Here is a 21225-nt window from a genome sequence, read left to right as displayed (position 1 = left end):
GCATTGTCTTCATAGTGAATGCCTTGCTCATCAGATCACCATCTTGATTATTTAGTCCAAGAGATCAAGTTTTTGTTGGACAAACGGGAGTTTAAACATTATAAGATTGGTAGATCACATAATAGAGTAGCCCATAGTCTTTCGAACTATGCTCGGACTGCTTGGAGCACATCATGTTAGTTGCATATGGCTTCAGATTTTCTTCGAAGTCTTGTAATGGCTGATTGTAACTCTATGTGGTTGTTTGATACAATTAAATTTTTAGAAAACGGATTTTAGGAGAAATTATAGGAAAACGAGTTTTAGTTAGTTATTCTGTTAACACAAGTTTTTAATTCTTCGTTTGGATTAAGAAACTGTTTTTACAAAACCATGTTAGGGTTAGATTAGACCCATTGATCTGAATGAACTGGATATACGCTATCCAAACAACCCCTTATCCAATCAATTTTAGGATTAAACGTGTTTAGAGGAAACCAAACAACCGATTTATTAGGAAACCAAACTGGATAAGGGGTTTCCTCTAAACACGTGTTTTAGGATCCAAACAACCCCTATTAGTTTGGAATAAAAACTCCCTTCTCGCAAAAAAAAACTACGTGATTCCCCGCATGTTGTTAACGACCTTATTTTGCCATGGCCCTGTTTTCTACGAGTCGTCGAGTGAAAAAAAAAAAACAAGCGAGTCAAAGTCATACGCTCCTCGTGAAGGTTCAAAGCAGCAGCACTCTTGGCGACGGCCTCTCCGAGTTTGGTCGTGGTCGTCCGCAGCCTCCTCGAATCGTAGCAAAACAACAAGATAAGCACCAGCTTTCCGAAGCCGACGCAGCCTCCAATCCCACCCCGTCAATATCCATCCGACCCGGCCTCTCCTCGGTCGCTTTCTCTAACGGGATCCGCCAAACATTATAAATTCAGCGCCCGAGCGCCTCCCCCTCCCAGGATTGAATCTTGTTCGCGAACTACAGCCCAAGAAAGAAAAGAAGACCATATATACGGCTCACGGGAGTTGATCAGCGGCCTTCTTTTCCTGCCCCTGGGAGTGGAACCTCGCTTGGTTCTCGGTTGATCTTACGAGTTTCTTCCGCCGGGTTCTGTTCGATCGTCGGCGTCGGGATCATGGTGGCGGCGGTGGATGCGGTGGCGGAGAAGGTGGTAGCGCAGCTCCGGGAGGAGTGCGCGACCCCGGCGACGCGACTGGATGGCGTGGCGACGGCCATGGAGGAGGAGATGAGGGCTGGGCTGCACCAGGAGGGCGGCAGCAAGATCAAGATGATCATCTCCTACGTCGACAACCTCCCCAACGGGTAACTCTCCCCGACCCTTCTCGATCTCAATCTGCTCATGGTAATACATCAAGAAAAGAAAATTATCTTTTTCATGTCAAATTTCTCGGACGAACAAACCAAAAATATTTGCATATTAGTTTCATCGACTTGCTTTCCAATGAGCATTAAGAGCAGGAAGCAGCACACGTATGATAGCATTGATGGCTCTGCCTTAGCATCAAGTTCATTGCCTGAGTCGATTTGATAATAATTATGAGGTGTTGTACTAGTAGTTGGCTTCACCTAGCTAGCTCGGTTGGTGGCGAGGCTGGATTTCTCGTGCTGACAGATGGTGGGAGTGGCACCATGCTGCGTGTTGACAGATCTTCTTGAACAAGTGCGCATGTGACGGATCGTAGTACTACACGTTCTGTGTTTTTTTGCATCCGCGTGTCCACTTGCACGCCGGCGTCCGCGCCGCTTGTGCGGCGGCAGCACGTGTGTGCCCTGCTGCCCACCTGCGTGTCCGGACGTCAACCCGTGTAAAACGGCCTAGAATTACCCACTCTACGTATGTAAAAATTCTCGTCTGCGACTGTGGGTGTCGGTGGAACGTCTGCTGTTTAATAACTGGCCTGCGAACGCCTTCTCATCAGCGAATTCCATTTGAATATTCTTACATGCTTTCTAGAGTTTGAAGTTATTTTTGGACTTGAATTTCAACGAAGTGGGTATTTTTTTCTAAAAGAACTTAGTAGTACCTCCGTTTCAAAATAATTCAAGTTCTAGATTTGTCACAAGTCAAACTTCATTAAGTAATTTAAGTTTGACCAAGTTTATACAAGAATATGTCAACGTCTACAGCACCAAATATTCTTCATTAGATTCATTATGAAATATATTTTTCTATTATATATATTTGATATTGTAGATTTTATCTGACTTTTCTATATATTTGGCCAATTTGGAATTGAGGGAGTACTCGCTATTAGAACCATAATAGCTTACTTTTAATTTGTAATTGCTTCTTAGTTAGTGACACTTTCAACTAAAAGATTGAAGTTATGCTTGCGTGATTACCGTTTGTTGCGACTGAATTTAGGAGTGAAGAAGGCTTGTTCTACGCACTGGACCTTGGAGGAACAAACTTCCGCGTGCTTCGTGTGCAGCTCGCTGGCAAGGACAAGCGCGTCGTCAAGCGTGAATCCAGGGAGGTCTCTATTCCTCCTCACCTCATGTCAGGCAGCGCTGCGGTTAGTACACATGCTTTGCAGTTTCCAAGTCTCATTACCCTGTATTGTTGGTACCTGGATGTGATGGTCTCGTTGGCACATTTGACCTTGTGCTCATGCCTCCTCAGGAGTTGTTTGGCTTCATTGCGTCCGCACTAGCCAAGTTTGTTGCAGATGAAGGAGATAACAAAGTGCTGGACGGCAAGCAGAGGGAGCTGGGCTTCACGTTCTCTTTCCCCGTGAGGCAGTCGTCCATCGCATCGGGCACCCTGATCAAGTGGACAAAGGCGTTTGCCATCGATGACGCTGTACGTATTCCATGCTTTGTGGAGATGCATTCAAGAAAATCCAGCTTTTAATCAGAGTTGTGCCATTTGCTTGACAAATATATCTGAAATTACCTTTGAAATTTTTTACAGGTCGGCGAAGATGTAGTCGCGGAATTGCAGACGGCCATGGAGAAGCAAGGTGTCGACATGCGTGTGTCTGCGTTGGTAGGTTCTCTTATCTTCTCTTCTGAACCGATGCGATTAGCGTTTGCATTTTTCTCAATCACACTAACACGATCTTCTGTTGGGAACGTATTTGACATTACTTGTTCATGGTTCAGATCAATGACACCGTAGGGACACTGGCTACGGGCAGCTATAACGATGAAGATGTTGTCATCGGCGTGATATTAGGTACCGGCTCAAATGCCGCATATGTAGAAAAGGCAGATGCCATACCCAAGTTGGAAGGAGAGTTACCAAAATCAGGAAATATGGTAAGGTTTATAGGCCTGTTCAATTCCAAATGACTAATGTGCACTGCACAAGATCACTTATCTAATTCATTCATGTCTTCTGACTGTACTTTTCTGTGTTTCAGGTTATAAATACCGAATGGGGCAACTTCTCTTCTTCATGCCTTCCGATCACAGAATATGATCAAGCATTAGACAAGGAGAGCCTAAATCCTAGAGAGCAGGCAAGCTTGTAGGACTTACACAGTTATCAATTATCATTCATGTTAAACCTTAGCTTGCAATACCCTAACATTCATTTCCTTTCCAGATCTTCGAAAAGTTAATATCCGGAATGTATCTTGGCGACATCGTGAGGAGGGTGCTTCTTAAAATCGCCTCGCGATCTTCAATTTTTGGTCACATTAAACGCACCAACCTCAAAACTCGCTTCATTCTGAGGTATATTTGCATTGCTAACTGTGTTATACGTAGCGATCAGTAATGTTAGAGAACAGATAATCCATGGCATTATGTTTGTAGTTCACTGGTTTTGTGTAACATATGACTGGACGCGGCGCAGTGCTGACCGCATCTCCTCTTCTCATGTGTGACATTCAGGACTCCTGATATTTCCGCGATGCACCATGATGAAACCCCTGATCTGAGGATTGTAGCTGAAAAACTGGCAGAAACCCTGAAGATCAAAGACACGTCCTTGGAGACTCGGAAGATGGTCGTCGAAATCTGCGACATTGTGACCAGCAGGTCTGCCCGGCTGGCTGCTGCCGGGATTGTGGGGATAATCAGGAAGATTGGTAGGGGCACCCCAGGCGACAAGAGGAGGACAGTCATCGCGATCGACGGCGGGCTGTTTGAGCATTACGCCAAGTTCCGGCAGTGCCTGGAGAGCACGCTGGTGGAGCTGCTTGGCAAGGAAGCATCGGAGTTGGTGGCAGTGAAGCTCACAAAGGACGGTTCGGGCGTCGGAGCTGCCCTGATTGCTGCTGCTCACTCTCAGTACCTCAACTGATCAAGTTACAAGCTTTTCTCAGACAGTGGCTGATGTTATTTGACTCTAGTGTTCTTTGTACATTTCAAAGAAGCCTGATGTGCCTCTGTCAAACTAATGTCTTATCAAAATACATACGTTTGCTGTTGCAAGCTCCAGCGTCTTAAGTTCGTAACCGAACCACTGTGGTGTTGCATAGAAAGTTATAAACCAATTTAGGACATATCCGGAAGGTTTGTGAAAGTGGAACAGGGCTTTTCTTGTTTTCCGAACAGCTGAAAATAGAGCTGGTTACTAAATTTCTGAATTTTGTGGAAGACCTTGTGTAGCCCAAAGAAAGTAATGCTCAACGCAACACTCGAGATAACTTTATTGTCATTGGATGTTGAACTTCGAAATAATCAATAAAAGGTTGTCTGCATCACTCGATGCAGAGGCCGAGGGGTGCCCCCTCTTTTCGAACAAAAAAAATTGCCACTACAAAATATGCCCTCATATTCTGTTATTTTCTTGTGAATAAATGGAAATGCTGTCAAGGCTTTCTTTTTCATATTTGGAGAAAGTTGGCAATGTAAATTAACAGAATTAACAGAGAGGCATGATTTTTTTTCTTTTGCAATGGGTTCGAACAATTACCGAATTCTTGGTTCTGACTTGATGTGGTCGCCATATACCTCCACCACACATCATCACGACACCTCCAACTTAAGAAACAGAGGATCAATTTAAAAAATTAAAGCTTCTCCAAAGTTAAAAAACAACTTTCTCATGATTTTGAAATTAATAGACAAACCCAAAATCAGAACCCTAAGGAAAAGATTATTTTGAAAGCATGTTAATTCTGAAGAAAAAACTCTCTTAGTTCCGTTGTCCCAACATTTCTATAATAAATAAACAAAATGCATTTTATAGCTTTTTGGATGATGTGGAGGTGATCTAACTGACGCATTCTCATAGGAGTTCATGAATAAGAAAAATACAGGATCCAAATGTCACACCATTATGTATTTACAAAAACAGGACCACATATATTACAGAGAATAGCCCTTTTTACGCCGGAAGAAGAAAATGCAGGAATGTTTGACATTGGATGTTATAATGTCATGCTTGATTTGATAGAGAGACAAAAGGATTTCCCACAAAAAATAGAGAGACGAAGAGATGGTACAAAGAACGAAGATGTATTGACACTTTCAAAGAAGTTATGTTATAGCTCATGATTTGTTTGCTCCAAATATTTAATAAAAAATATCATGTGAAATTTATTTGGTCCAATCCTATGATATCTTTTCAAGCTGGGCTAACCCCTTTCCATTGCTTGCATAATGAAAACACAAAGTCCGTTATGAAACACAGAAGACGGAAAGAAGGGGAAGGCGAGTTGTTGCATTAATAGGAGACCCGCAAGAGGCTAGCGCTCGAACATCTTCTACAGGGAAAAAACCTTTTATCACTCTAATAACCGAGTTTAACAAGGGTAAGATAAATAAAATCATATGTAATAAGAGCGAGTCCATCCTATGATCTAAGGCTCCATTTGGTTTGCCGCAAAAAAAAAGGCTCCATTTGGTTTACATGATTTTCAAATTAGTCGAATAGAAAAAGTAAACGATTAGGGTACCCTGCTCGCTCCAATACATAGAAATTTTTCATAAGGTCTCACCTAATGCTAAGAATCTTAAGGAATCATATGAATATATACACAATCCTAAGGAATCTATTACTACTATACCTGTCAAATTAATGCTTAAACATATGGGGGAAATGACATGATGGAAATCTCGTAGGAATCCTCGAAAAATTCTCCAAAGCGAATGAGCCCTAAGGGTAGAAATAAGATTTTATCTAGGATCCAAATCCTCTTCTTTCCCTCCAATTTTCCTTTGTTACGAGTGTTGAGGGTCACAGTTCAACAACAAAGTGTTGAGATAGGGAAAGTAAACGATTAGGGTGCCCAGCCCACTCCAATACAGCTAATTTTTTTTAAATAATACATTTTTTTTAATTACAGAAATAATACGCAGAAAAAAGAATTTACAAAAATAATACACCGTCGGCCCACTGCAGGCCGACTGAGCCCAGTCGGCCCACAGCAGGCCGATCGGCTAGCAGGAGGCCGACTGCAGGCCGGGCTGGCACGCGGCGGCCTGTGGTTGGTCGGGCCACGTCGCGAGGGGGAGGCAGTGGCCTGTCGGCGTGGTGCGCCCCTGTCGGCCTGCCGCCCGCCGATCGGCCACCTGGTGGCCGACAGGGTGCTGCCGACCTGACGCGCGTTGGCCGGCCCGCCCTTATCCTCTCCTTCCTCTCCTTCCTCCATTATTCTTCTCCCGTGCCCGCCCTTATCCTCTCCTTCCTCTCCTATCCACCTGGTGGCTCATTTCTTCTGTGTTCTTCCTCCTCCTCTCTCTACAGAAAAATGGCACACATTTGTACACCTAAATGAGCTACATTTTCGCGATTTTGGAACCGTGAATGGGTTCAACTCATTTAGGGCAGCCAAAAGAGGTGTCGATCTACTGACGGGGTAGCTCGTGGTGGTCGTGGTGAGCATTTTGGTGGAGGTGGTGGTGGTGAAGTTGGGGCAGTGTGGTGGTGGTGAAGTTGGGGCAGTGAGGTGGAGGTGAAGCTGTTGTTCGTCGTTCTTCGTTGGAGCCAGAGCAGCGGCAGTTTTTCGTTCGTCCTCGTTCGTCGTTCGTCGTTCGTCGTTCGTCGTTCTTCGTTCTTCGTTCGCACGCACGCTTCAAGGGTATATTTCAGCCCACATTTTATTTTTCGTAGGTGCTCCGGTAGTATACGTAAATATTGTTATTTGCCGCGGTAGTATACGTAAATATTTGTGTGCGATTATTGTTATTTGGCCCGGTAGTATACGGAAATATTGTTATTTGCCCCGGTAGTATACGTAAATATTATTCGTTCGCACGCACGCTTCGTTCGATGTGAAATTAAATTTGTGTGCGATTATTGTTATTTGCCCCGGTAGTATACGTAAATATTTGTAGTTGCTACGGCAAATATTCGTAATATAGTTGTAGGTGTGTGAATTGTATTAGTTGTTAGTGGGGATAATAAGTTGTTGCTTAATACTTGACACGTACACAGGTGTGGGATAAGAAGTTGGAAACATGAATAAAAAGTTGGAAAGAAGAGACAAGTTTTTTTTAAAGAGTTGGGGTCGGCATGTGCATAGCATGTCAGTGTGATGGAAATTTAACAAGCAAACAAAAAAGGGAAAAGTAGAACTACATGTTAAAAAACGTTTCAGTCCGTACCCGATGCCAATATGAAGCGGATTACCCGCTAACCCACACTGTTTTTTTTAAACGGCCACGCTGTAGTTTAACAAAAAAACTTCGGATAAAAACTTCTTTGCAAGGAAGAATTTTACATGATCGTAGAAATAAGACGCATGCCTTTTTCTAAATTATTCTTAACATAGATTAAAATAAAAAATACATCAACATGGGCCATATAATTCAAATAAACTAAATTATCATATTTGTCAGTTATATTATTATTATTATTTGAGGCCTATTTATTATTAGTAAACATGGGCCTATTTATTATATTATTATTAAAAGAAGAGTCAAGCAACTCATCATAATCGTCCACATAGATTAAATTATATTGATCGTGAAATTTACTATGGTCCTGGTAATATATATATAGACATGTCTAATACTTGTATTTCTATGTTGAAAAAAAATAGGTGAGTCGAGATGTCCGATGTAGTGAAGTTGAGATTTTACTATGGTCCTGGTACTGTCCAAACAAATGAGTTGGGAGCAGATCTGAGTGAATTTACTCACATAGAGGTGGCAATCAGCGCACCACAAACATGGTCTGTTAGTCAGTTGAAAGAATGGATTGCGGCAAGTTTAGGTCTTGATACTGAAACACACACCGTCGGTGTTCATGCATTGTGGACACGGTCAAGTTCAAAAATTTACTTTTATTTGAGGCCAATAGAGGGAGACTCCGATTGGGTGCGGTGGTTACAAGGTTGTGAACGAAGGGGATGCAATCCTGTTGCTTTAGTGCTTCCCGTCGTGAAGGAGGTCACTGCACATGAAGGGGAGGGTGGCTACGAAGGACAGAGCAGTCATGTAGAAGAAGGAAATGCTTATGGTTACGAACAAGGACAGAGCAGTCAGGTAGAAGGAGGAAATGCTTATGGTTATGAACCAGGGCAGAGTAGTCAGGTAGAAGGAGGAAATGCCGATGGTGATTACAATGGCGAGGTGGACGCTGACGAGGTAGATGGGCACATGCAGAACCAGATGGAAGAAGAAGACACCGATGTTGAAAGGGGTCATGCCGATGATTCTGACGAGTCAGATGAAGAAGAAAATGCAGAGGAGGTCCCGAATCCTGCATGGTGGAATCATGACTTATCATCTGCAATGACCGTGAATGATGGACATGATTCGGCCTGGCAATATCACCAGAACAATATTGCGACGGGTGCTATGTATCCGAACAAGCAAGCCCTGAAGGATGCAATAATTAATTGGGCAATGTCCACGCAAAGGGTTTTCAAAGCTGAGGTGTCCAGTCAGAAATTCCTCACAATGGTATGCAAGAACGCAGATTGTCCCGCAAGGGTGCACGGCTTTCTCCCTAAGTATGGCACAAGTTGGGTGATAAGTGACTTAGTTAATCACACTTGTCTTATTCCCTGCATCCCTCAAGATCATGCCAACCTTTCATCCACGCTTATTGCTCGACTGTTTTACGATGAGATAGTGCAAGGCAAAGCTATGGAAGTGAAGGCAGTGCAGACAAAAGTGTTCGCCAGGTTGAAGTATAGAATTTCTTATGGCAAGGCTTGGAGGGCTAAGCATGCAGCGCTTGAGAGGAGATTTGGTTCTTATTTTGATGCATATGACTCTGTTGTCCACCTCCTCCACACCCTGCAGCAGCGGAATCCAGGCACCTATATCGATATCCAAGACATGTTCATGCCAGAGTTCCCAACTGTGAGGGTTTTGCATCGTCTCTTCTTCTCTTTCGGTGTATGCATCGAAGCTTTCAGGCATTGCCGACCGGTGATATGTGTTGACGGTACTTTTCTCACAGGCAAGTACAAGGGTCAGATCCTGACAGCCATAGGTCAAGACGGCCAAAATCAAGTCGTCCCACTGGCATTTGCTTTTGTGGAGAGTGAGAACACTGAAAGTTGGACATGGTTCTTCAGGCAGTTGAAAATATCAGTTGTTAAGGAGAAGCCCAATGTGTGCATCCTTCATGACAGGCATGCAGGTATACTCAGTGCGATAAGGACACTGACAAACCCAAGCCCTGAGGAACAAGTTCCATGGCAGGACTTGCAGAGCCGTTGGTGCATGCGCCATCTCGGGGCTAATTTCTTCTCGCAGTTTAGAAATAAGAACCTGATGAATCTGTTCAAAAAACTCTGCAAGCAGAACCAGTTATGGAAGTATAATTTGATACGCGACAGACTTAATGTGTGCACGCAGAGACACGTGAGGGACAGGAAAGCTGCAAGAGATGCAGCGGTGAGGGCACATGTTGAAGCAGTAGCTGCACAGTTGGCAACAGGAACAGCGGCCGTGGAGGAGGAGGCTGTTGGGCTATGTGACCTGCCAGGCTTTGACCCACCTGGTACTAGGAGAAGGCTCGGGAGGTCGATTAAAACCTTCGAGCAGTGGATAGAGCATGAGCCTCTGCAGAGGTGGTCTTTGCTACATGACACACATGGATCAAGGTACGGTGTCATGACAACGAACCTCGCGGAAACATACAACTTTGTCCTCAGAGGAAACCGGGCATTGCCACTTACAGCCATCGTTGAGGGTATTTTCTATGGCACCGTCAAGTATTTCAGAGACAGACGTCAAATAGCAGAGCAACATATCTTGAACAACCCAAATACACGGTACTGTGAAAGAGTCACGAAGTACATGGACAACAAGATGCAAAAAGCTAGGTCACACACTGTAGTCGCCATCGGTAATCAAGAAAGAAGGTTTGAGGTCCGCTTAGCCAACAACAAATTCGGATGTGCAAATGAGTTGAGGACGCATGAGGTGAAAATTGGCAATGAAGCCTAGCCAACGTGTGAGTGCACATGCAATAAACCGAAATTGCTTCACCTACCTTGCTCACATGTACTTGCTGCTTGCGGGCAGCTTGGAATGGACGCAATATCGTTTGTGTCTCCATATTTTCTGAAAGAGGCTGTCCTCAATACCTAGACAGGTGAGCTGATGGGTTTTCGATCAATGGGTAATTTCAACAGCGTCAACCCCGCCGAAAGGCGTTACATTCCAAACCCAGAGCATATGCGTACAAGTAGAGGCAGACGGCAGTGTCAGCGCATCCGAAATGATATGGATGAATCTGAAGCAGGAGGTCCGACTAGGCAATGCATTCTATGCAATGAATTTGGCCATAGGGACACTAATTGTCCCACTTTCGTCACTGGGCGTGGACGAGGCAACCGGGGAAGAAGAGGAGGTAGAGGTAGTAGAGGAGTAAGGGCGAGAGGAAGAAGCTAAGCTAGCACTAGTTTGTTCAGAATTTATATTAAGTGTGCTGTGGCACTATGTTCTGAATTTGTATTAAGTGTGGCACTATGTTCTGAATTTGTATTAAGTGTGGCACTATGTTCTGAATTTTTATTAAGTGTGGCACTATGTTCTAAATTTTTATTAAGTGTGGCACTATGTTCTGAATTTTTATTAAGTGTGGCACTATGTTCTGAATTTGTAATAAGTGTGACAGTATGTTCTGAATTTTTATTAAGTGTGGCACTATGTTATGAATTTTTATTAAGTGTGGCACTTTGTTCTGAATTTTTATTAAGTGTGACACTATGTTCTGAATTTTGTATGTGCAGGAATGTCGGGATTGTGGTTGCTGAATGGGGACATTGATAGGGGTCATCGTGCTGCGATATGGTATGAGCGCAAGCTTGAGCCTCTGGTCACTCGCACTCCTAAGGAAAACTGGAAGATACACTCAGGATGGCTTCAGCGGTACGTGCTTTATTAATTTGCACACTGACATGCATATTAATGGTTGAAATGGGAGACACTAACTGAAAAGTTCTCTGATGAAGGTTGAAATGGGCCGGCCTTTTACCTTTCGCGCGTCTGGTTGAGTCTATCCCGGGTGAGAAACGCGTCGCCATCGATGGGTATTTGCTGAGCTGCTTAGTGGACCGTTGGAGGCCAGAGACCCACACGTTTCACTTCAGATGGGGAGAGATGGCTCCTACTCTGGAGGATGTGTCACTTTTGCTGTGGCTTTTCGGCAAGGTGATGTTCACGGAGAACCATGTCACCACTATTAGCGCCCTCTACATCCCTATGGCACTCGAGATAGCGAGCGCTCAGACGGCGGATCAGATCAGACAGAGGAGTTGGGGTTCGGCGGTGTTAGCGGCTACATACCAAGGTATGTGCAACGGTTGCCAGCTTACATCGAGAAAGCCAGCCCTTCTTGGATGCCCTCTATTCCTACAGCTATGGTCGTGGGAGAGGTTCTCTATAGGGCGACCAGATGTACGTGTTCATGAGCCTATAGACGCCATGTTTGATGTTGACGGCATCGACATGCCTACTTTCGGTCTGTGTTGGACTCGTCGCAAGGTATGCACCGTGTTGTAATTTAATGCAACTTTTTCTGCACAAGAGATCGATCGATGCTAGCGGCTACTAACTTTTATTCTCTGCAGAGACGCTTTGCTAGTGATCAGACCAGGAAGGCATACACAGCATTGAACGAGCAGTTCGATGCGTACACCGGGGTCATCTGGCAGCCCTACACGGAAGCAGCCATACAAGCGAGATACCCTGCTGGTATGTCTGTTCTATGCACAAGGGACCGAGATTACTGGATGACAAAATCGAATATCATCTTCGATGTCTTCGTCGAGGAGATGGCACAGCAGAGGGTTATGAGGCAATTTGGTCTTCTGCAGTTGGAGCTACCTCCCCCTATAGAGAACCCGGTGCCAGCACACATCCACAGGTATTAACCAGTTTTTTAGTGTTGCATTTTCTTTCATAGTACTCCATTCGAAGCTTTACGTAATTGTTGAACACACACCACAATTTTAGGACGACAAGGAAGGGCATGAACAGGACAACTGCTGACTGGCTAGTTAGACTAGAGCCGTATGTTATAGAATGGGAGACAGCAAACACAAATCTATGGCACGAGAATCACAATTTCGATCTCGATGAATTCAATCTCTATTTGCGGCGCTACATGACCGGAACACGGTTAGGCATTGTTGAGTACTCCCACCCAGAGGAGTTACCGGATCCTACTCCGTCGGATATGTACCCGAGCTATGATACTTCGGGCTCTAGGCAGTACGCGGTAAGATATTTTTTCTTTACGTAATGTTGTCACATACTTTGACGTGCAAGAGACAGACATTATTAATCGTCATGGAAATTTGCAGGCTACCTTGACACGCGAATTGTACGACGACGTGACCACCTTTGGACGATCACTATCGTCTGGACCTCTTCTTCATCATCGTCCAGTGGTATAGCCCTTCTTAGAAAGAATTCAGAATAAGATACGGACTGTGTACGAGGCTATCACGTGCACCCGGAGAACCGATGTTGTTCAGCACGAGCAGGAGCAGCCGCGTCACTCCATGCACCGACATCAACCACGTCCACGCCTAGCACAGCAGCTGACAACCAGGCCACCCCGTCCTGACCAACCTGGCAGTTCTACGTGGCACCCGCAGCACTATGGTCCCACGTCGAGCTTCGTGTTTTCTCCACAGCCACAGCAACACGGTCCCTCGTCGAGCTTCGTGTTTCTCCACAGCCACAGCAGCACGGTCCCTCGTCCAGTTTCGTGTTTCAGCCAGAGCAGACGTCACACCCAGCAGGTATGTGTCTTCATATTTATTGTTTTCAATATTAATTGACGCGACCTCATTCTTCATGATGAAACGTTCCATCGCGTAGGGGCCTATGGATATCAGGCGTCTATGTCGGCATCACATGATACGTGGGGGGTGATCAACATCCCGAGGACAACATACAGGCTCAGATGTCGCAGCACACCCAGTGGATGAACATGTTTTCGACTCCTCCACCAGGCCCCACACAGGATACACAGCATGACCAGGGAGAGTCTGAGATTCCTCCTCGTCACATTAGGGCACCCGACAGGTTGGGATGGTCCCCGATTCCAGATCCGCCTCCCCGCCAGGCCAGACGTCGTCACTGACGCTTCTATGTATCAGTAGAGACATTACCATCTATTTCTGTGTAAGACTTATGTCTATTCTATGTATGAGACAAATGACTATGTACTTATGTACGGGACATATGCCTACTCTATTTTAGTACTCTGTTATCGGAACTACAAGATCATATGTAGATAGAACATAATATTCATACAACGAGACATTGCAAACAATTAGATAGAACTACATCTAAATTAAATGGTACGTAACTGAACTCACAACATACAGCATAAAAACTACATGAAGTCATCATCGTCATATGTTCGCGCCAACTTTTTCCCGCCATATGTTCGCGCCAACTTTTTCCCGCCACCCGTTTCCCTCCTCCCATTTCCCGCCCCGTTTCCCGCCACCCGTTTCCCGCCACCCGTTTCCCGCGACCCGTTTCCCTCCTCCCATTTCCCGCCAACCCTTTCCCGCCATACCGCAGTCGTTCTTTCCCGCCATTTTCTCCTCTCTACCTATAAAACCCCCTTCAGATGGAGCTGGATAAGCATTGCAGTGTGCTGGTGGTGAAGTTGGGGCACTGTGGTGGAGGTGAAGCTGTTGTTCGTCGTTCTTCGTTGGAGCCGGAGCACCGGCAGTTTGGTGGCCGCCGTTCGTCGTTCATCCTTCGCACGCACGCTTCAAGGGTATATTTCAGCCCACATTTTATTTTTCGTAGGTGCTCCGGTAGTATTTGTTAATATATTTAGATGTCAACTAATTAGTTGTGTAAAAATGTGTAGTTGCTCCGGTAATAATCCGTCCTATATGTGGATGTCAAGTATTTAGGAGTGTCAGTATATGTAGGAGTCCAGAAAAAAGGTCCGTAATATAGGCAGTCCAGTCAAATATATTAATCTGTCAATATTTGTAGTTGCTACGGCAAATATTCGTAATATAATTGTAGGTGGGTGAATTGTATTAGTTGCTCCGTTAATATTCTGTAATATATAGCTTCGTAATATATAGACATGTCTAATATTTGTTAGTGGGGATATTAAGGGGTAGGGTAGGTACTCAATGCGATTTGTGTGTTGCAGATGGCTGAGGGTACTCAGTGAGTGCTTAGCCCTATTGCTCATGTCCAAGGCTTGTCTCCAAGTGTTGTGCAAGTTAGTGAAGTGGACCTCACTTTTGATTGGTTGAAGACTAAATTCATGTTGAAGCAAGGGTTGAAGGAAGACGATTTTGTGTACTACGTCAGCAGGAAGCATTCAGATGGCCCTGGGGAAAGAAAATTGATTGACATAACTGATGATGGCAAGATTCAAGAAATGCTGAGCGAATGGGAATGGAAAAGGGTTGTTCAGTTGCATTGCTACAGGAAACCGAGTTATATGTGATGAATTTGTCATTCGAGATCCGCCTCCCCGGCAGGCCAGACGTCGTCATTGCAGCTCCTATGTATCAGTAGAGACATTACCATCTATTTCTGTGTGAGACTTATGTCTATTCTATGTATGAGACAAATGACTATGTACTTATGTACGAGACATATGCCTACTCTACAAGATCATATTTAGATAGAACATAATATTCATACAACGAGACATTGCAAACAACTAGATAGAACTACATCTAAATTAAATGGCACGTAACTGAACTCACAACATACAACATAAAAACTACATGAAGTCATCATCGTCATCCTCGATCGATGCAGAACTCTTGCCCTTCGACGATGAAGAACTCTTGCCCTTCGACGATGCAGAAACCTTGCCCTTCAATGATGAAGAACTCTTGCCCTTCGACGATGCAGAAACCTTGCCCTTCGATGATGAAGAACTCTTGCCCTTCGACGATGCAGAACCCGGAAGCGGCGGCATGAAGATATCATCTTCGTCCTCGCTCTCCTCAGTCCATAAACATGGATTAGTTGTTGCAATCCTTCTGAAAGTTTCACTCTTCGGCACCACTACCTTCTTCCACCTGTCATGCAACCTAAGAAGTTCTTTACGTACCTCCTCATAGGTCCTTTCAGGCCACCCAGACCTACGTAATTGGTGAGCCAACTCATTCATTATGGTGTCACTACCGGTGAGTTCGTCCCATGGAACTATCCTATTATCCATCCTGAAATCGGTAGCTAGCCTCAGAAGAGTCCTGCTCATCCCAGGGTGAAAACTACGATCGAAAGGATAATGGGACATCTCAACTACACTACACTGCAATGCTTATCCAGCTCCGTCTGAAGGGGGTTTTATAGGTAGAGACGAGAAAATGGCGGCAAAGAACGACTGTGGTATGGCGGGAAAGGTTGGCGGGAAATGGGAGGAGGGAAACGGGTGGCGGGAAATTGGTTGGCGGGAAATGGGTGGCGGGAAATGGTTGGCGGGAAATGGGTGGCGGGAAATGTGTGGCGGGAAAAGCGCAGTTTGAAAATGTCGATAACTTCCAAAACAAATGTTCATCACAATGGAAAAAGGTTCCCGCCTTTCAAAAAATGCATGCAATTTTTTTGGAAAATATGAAAAGAAATGGTTCGTGCCACTAAATGAATGTACGTCACCTTTGCTGAAAATATTCTCGTGTTTTCAAAAAATATCCATGACATTGTAAAAAATGGTACTCCCTTCATCCCATAATATAAGATGATATTACAATCAATATACTCACATATCACGTGGGTTAACAAATGTTTAGATGGATCATGACATTTTAAGAAAATATTCGCGTGTTTCTAAAAAAAGTTTGTGAAAATTTCAGAAAAGCATTTTAAAAAATGTTGTGTGGTTTAAAAAAAGGTATTTCCATTAAAAATGTATTTGAAGAAATGTTACCATGTATTCATAACGTGTTAAAATATATACTTTTAAAAAATATCATCATGTATTATTAAAAATAGGCATGCACCAGTCGGCCCACAGCAGGCCAACTGAGCATAGTCCCACTGCAGGCCAATCGGTGTACTGCAGGCCGACTGGACCCTGTCGGCCAACTGCAGGCCGACTGGGCTTGATCTGGTGGCCGACGGCCCAATCGGCCAGCAGCAAACTAATGGGCCACCAGTCGGCCTGCTGTGGGCCGACTGGGCTCAGTCGGCCTGCAGTAGGCCGATGGTGTATTATTTTTGAAAATTCTTTTTTTTTGCGTATTATTTCTGTAATTAAAAAAATATATTATTTAAAAAAAATTAGCTCCAATACATAGGGATTTTCCATAAGGCCCCACGCTCACTTTTTTTTTGACGGAAATGCTAACAGCGTTCATTAAAGGGTACGTAGAAGAAATGGGATTCCAGGTTATACACGTTGAGTCGAAGTACAGTAGCCGAACACCAGGCACCAGAAAGGAAGCCCTACTAGGTTAATCTGGCTCTAATGGTCTATGGACCGGGTTGAAGACTCTGGAGCGCATAGCCGTAGGCCTTGTGCCAGAGCCCCATGTCGTTCCTAATCTGGAGCAGGACCTGCGCCGGCGTGCAGCTTGCGTTCCTTCAACGTGTTCGACCATACAAGTGGAAAGAATTCTGTAGGAGCCGCACAAAACAGTTTTTCTGCTATTAAGAGCAGGCTGTGGTCATTGTGTTTGGAATGGAGATACAGAATCACATATGCATACAGTGTTATACTCAAATCCTGACCATTTTGTGATAAGCATATATAGAAAATGATGCTTGGGTTAGATCCTACACGTAAGAGTGTCAAATCCTTTAAAAAATAGACAATGCTTGTCGGGATCCCTAATCTGTGGCTGCTTAACATCGCCTTGCGAACAAGATGGCCTTAGTTGCAGCGCACGATTGAGGAGGAGCCTTGGCGAGAGTTCAGCATCAAAGATGCAAGCGAAATCCTGCCATTCTTCCATGCCAGTCACTAGATCCATCCAATAGACGAGCAATGGCCTCCTTCATCATGCTCCTTTCTTCAACTAGGGAATATTATATCACATGAGTAATTGTTATGCTGTAAATGTTGGTCATTTATAAAGGGTGTGGCTAGGTCTCATCGACTGAGACTTAACCAAATCTAAGTCAAGTAGATAACATATAAGAAAGAAAAAAATGTACGAATCTTCGCGTGGGATCCCACGAATATAGTGTCGACCGAGACTTGGTTAAGTCTTAGTCGATCGAGATTTAGCAATCCCGCTTCTAAAACTCTAACTTCTCCTTATTTGATAGATGAGGCAAATCCTACAGCTCCGCTTTAGAAAAATAAGATTCATCCTCTGAGGATGAAAACTCTACTCTATTTTAGATGGATTAGTGGCTTCCGTAAGGTCGCAGCTGCCAAGTGGCGCCACACCTCTTTGCCTATGTCCACACGTGAGCCGCTCAATCCTGCACAACCAGGGAAGGTGTGGGAGATGGCTTGTGCCTAGTGGAGAGCCGTTCGCCCGGACATCCACGTTGATGCACGTTGTGAGTTCATGTTGTTGTCTAGCCTACTCACTGAACCACGGCGATCACCGGAGATAAGGAAGAAACAAGAAAAAGAGAGGACACGAGGTTTCCCGGCGCACAAACGCCTCCGGCCGCACGAACAGCCCCTTGTATTTCTGGCGAGCTCGAACTCTGACAGACACACACCACCCCACCGTGAGTGCACATACACTCCCAGAGGCTACATCATCTCTCTAGCTCTCTCCACACACTACACAACACCACCAGCCACTTAAATATGCAAGGCCACGCACAGCCTAGCCGCCTCCATCGGCCACTAACAGCACTTACTAACTACCACGACGCCACACCTCCATGCACTAACCAACTCAGCTAGCATGCATACTAGAAGCGCTCACGCCCAGCCTTGTAGCTAGCCCACTAACTAACCAGCCATGCATGTAGATGGAATCCCGGCCGCTACTCACGCACGAACGTGACTCGGCCAGGTCGCTGCATGAGGCCGTGATCATAGTGCTAACAATTTCCCTCATAATCTTGACCGGTTCGCCATCGTCGAAGTTCTTGCTGCTGCCGTTGTTGTCGTCGTCACGAGCGTGACCAAGCCTGCGGACCCGACCTGGCGCACCGACGCCAGTCGCACCGTGCTCCGTCACGACTCCGGCGACACACGCCGAACTCCTTCTCCTCCGGCGACACACGCCTGACGTCCCTCGACGCCCCGCACGCCCCGCGCGCACCCGACGCGCCCGACCGCCCCAGTGCGTCCCGTACGTCCCGCGCGCACCCGACGAGCCCGACCACACCAGTGCGTCCCGCACGCCCCGCGCGCAACAGACGCGCCTGACGAGCTTGACCACACCAGTGCGCTCACCGCGCGCCCGGGGTCCCGATGCGCCCGACGCGTCCTGTGCGCACCCATAACACGCACCGGTCGCGCCCGGCTCGTCGCCGCGGCTTATTGCCCTGCACCGCCGCGGCCTCCATGCCGCCATGCAGTGCCTCCACGCCGCCACGCCGTGTTGCGCCGCCGCGCCACCACGCAGCGCCTCGGCGGCCTCCGCGGTCGCCGCACGTACGACGTCACCGCCCGCCGTCTCCGCCACGCGCCATGACAGCCACAGCGCCGCCCACCTCCATGGGCCGACACACGGCCCGGAGCTCCGCCACGCAGCTGCCGGCGAGCGCCGCCATCGCTGCCACGCCTCCGGCACGGCAAGCACGGCAAGCACGCCAAGGACACCAAGCTCATGATACCAAATGTTGTTGTCTAGCCTACTCACTGAACCACGGCGATCACCGGAGACAAGGAAGAAACAAGAAAAAGAGAGGACACGAGGTTTCCCGGCGCACAAACGCCTCCGGCCGCACGAACAGCCCCTTGTATTTCTGGCGAGCTCGAACTCTGCCAGACACACACCACCCCACCGTGAGCGCACATACACTCCCAGAGGCTACATCATCTCTCTCTAGCTCTCTCCACACTCTACACAACACCACCAGCCACTTAAATATGCAAGGCCACGCACAGCCTAGCCGCCTCCATCGGCCACTAACAGCACTTACTAACTACCACGACGCCACACCTCCATGCACTAACCAACTCAGCTAGCATGCATACTAGAAGCGCTCACGCCCAGCCTTGTAGCTAGCCCACTAACTAACCAGCCATGCATGTAGATGGAATCCCGGCCGCTACTCACGCACGAACGTGACTCGGCCAGGTCGCTGCATGAGGCCGTGATCAAGATTAGTGCTAACAGTTCACATGGTGGAGCAGAAAGACACTATTCCGCTTCAATATCACTCCGTAAATGCTCTAGTATGGGCGTGGGAAGATGACCGTTGCTTCTCGGCTCGAATGGCCTACTGGGCTCTTTTTGGTGGACGTGTGGCAGCAGCAAGAGCAGATAAAATTTCGCGCTCACGTGCACCCATGACATGCAAGATGTTCGCTTGGTTAGCCCTGCAGGATAGGTGATGAACTTCCCCGAAAAAGAAAAAAAAGGTGATGAACTGTGATTTGCCGTAATGGTGGTCTTCTAAGATTTCATACTAGTCACAAGGACACTTTGGACGCGATGAAACGATGTGGTCTTCAATAAGGTCCCCTCTCTACAAGTGTGGCGTCGCGGTGCATCAATGATGAGGGTATCAACTGGAGTACCGCATCTCTGCTTATTAGTGTAAAGCAACTTTGCTTCTATGCATGAACACGGTACAATGACGGGTGCTTATAAACACGCACAAACATTCATCCTTATAAACGCACACCCCCTCTCCACATGAACACCTACAAGATACAAAGCCGCACTACATCTTGAGATTGCTGAAATCACCGCAGGCACCTCATGGTCAATGGAAACATCTACTCATTTGCTTATTGCATTAATAACATTTCCCAGCATTTCTTAAACAACTTGGGCTAGATATAACCTACTCTTGGGCAATGAAGTAAGGCCGCCGATATAAATGTTTTTTTTTAGGGAAGGCCTAGCTTTATTAAGAATTAATAATGAGTACATCGTTCACAAGCTCGCTGACAATGAAGTCAGGGGGCTCTTCCAACCAACTAGATAAAGTCTTATTACAATAAGAAAATTTAGCTAGCACATGCGCCGCTTTATTCGTCGAACGAAAGCAATGTTTATAGTTGACCTTCCCAATCATTGATGCAACATCCAGGCACTCTGCAAAAATCGCCGAAGCCTCATCCCACCATCTCAATTTGTGACGTCCGAATAATTAGGCTACAGTAATCCCACATTAACAATGCCACGTCACCACGGTTACTGTTGTTAATCTCGCGTTAGTTCGAAACCGATTCAAATTCAAAGTTCAAATTCAAGTTAATCAAGAAAAGTTTTCAAACAATAAAACTAAAATGTTCGGGTTGTACCAAATAATGCATAGGTAATTATGGTAGAGAAACCACCCTTTTATAAAATATTTAAATACTCAGATGTGAATGAAACATCAGCATAACCAATTTAATAAATGCCTTTTATTATTTATAAAATGTTAAACTATTTTATTTAGCTCCTCAAATTAATGTGGCAGTAATAAATATAGTAATTCTAATTTAGAAACCATTTGTGTATTTTATAAAACTATAACCATTAAAAAAATAAAAGAAAATAGGAAAGGAAAAATAAATAAAAAGTAAAGAAAAAATAGCAAAAGAAAAGAAAACAAAAGGGCTCCCCTAGTCCATACTGGGCCAAATGGCCCAGCTGGCCGCCGAACCAACCGGCCCAGGCCGGCCCCCACTCCCCTATAACCCACACTGAAACCCTAACCCCACCGACACCCACTCCCCCCTTCCCCCACTCGCTCTCTCCCTCTCCCCCCGATCTGGATCGAGATCGGGGGCACGACCTCCACGCGCCCGACACCGCCGTCCTCTCCGCCGTCG

At 45.8% G+C, this 21225-nt stretch overlaps 2 protein-coding genes across 2 annotated transcripts; both read left to right on the top strand.

Moving 5' to 3' along the window:
* Positions 1-797: 797 nt before the first annotated feature.
* On the top strand, positions 798-4479 carry LOC123180734 (hexokinase-7). The gene is made up of 8 exons (XM_044592857.1): positions 798-1307; positions 2371-2521; positions 2629-2808; positions 2920-2994; positions 3111-3266; positions 3371-3469; positions 3556-3686; positions 3846-4479. The coding sequence occupies exons 1-8, from the start codon at positions 1120-1122 to the stop codon at positions 4255-4257; spliced, it is 1392 nt and encodes a 463-aa protein (XP_044448792.1). The 5' UTR covers positions 798-1119; the 3' UTR covers positions 4258-4479.
* Positions 4480-11759: 7280 nt separating this feature from the next.
* Positions 11760-17788, top strand: LOC123158171 (uncharacterized). The gene is made up of 3 exons (XM_044576266.1): positions 11760-11852; positions 11939-12234; positions 17665-17788. The coding sequence occupies exons 1-3, from the start codon at positions 11793-11795 to the stop codon at positions 17786-17788; spliced, it is 480 nt and encodes a 159-aa protein (XP_044432201.1). The 5' UTR covers positions 11760-11792.
* The last annotated feature ends 3437 nt before the right edge of the window (positions 17789-21225 follow it).

The sequence above is a fragment of the Triticum aestivum genome, chromosome 1D (genome assembly GCF_018294505.1).
Source record: "Triticum aestivum cultivar Chinese Spring chromosome 1D, IWGSC CS RefSeq v2.1, whole genome shotgun sequence".
Taxonomy (NCBI): domain Eukaryota; kingdom Viridiplantae; phylum Streptophyta; class Magnoliopsida; order Poales; family Poaceae; genus Triticum; species Triticum aestivum.
This window is presented reverse-complemented; position numbering and strand designations above follow the sequence as displayed.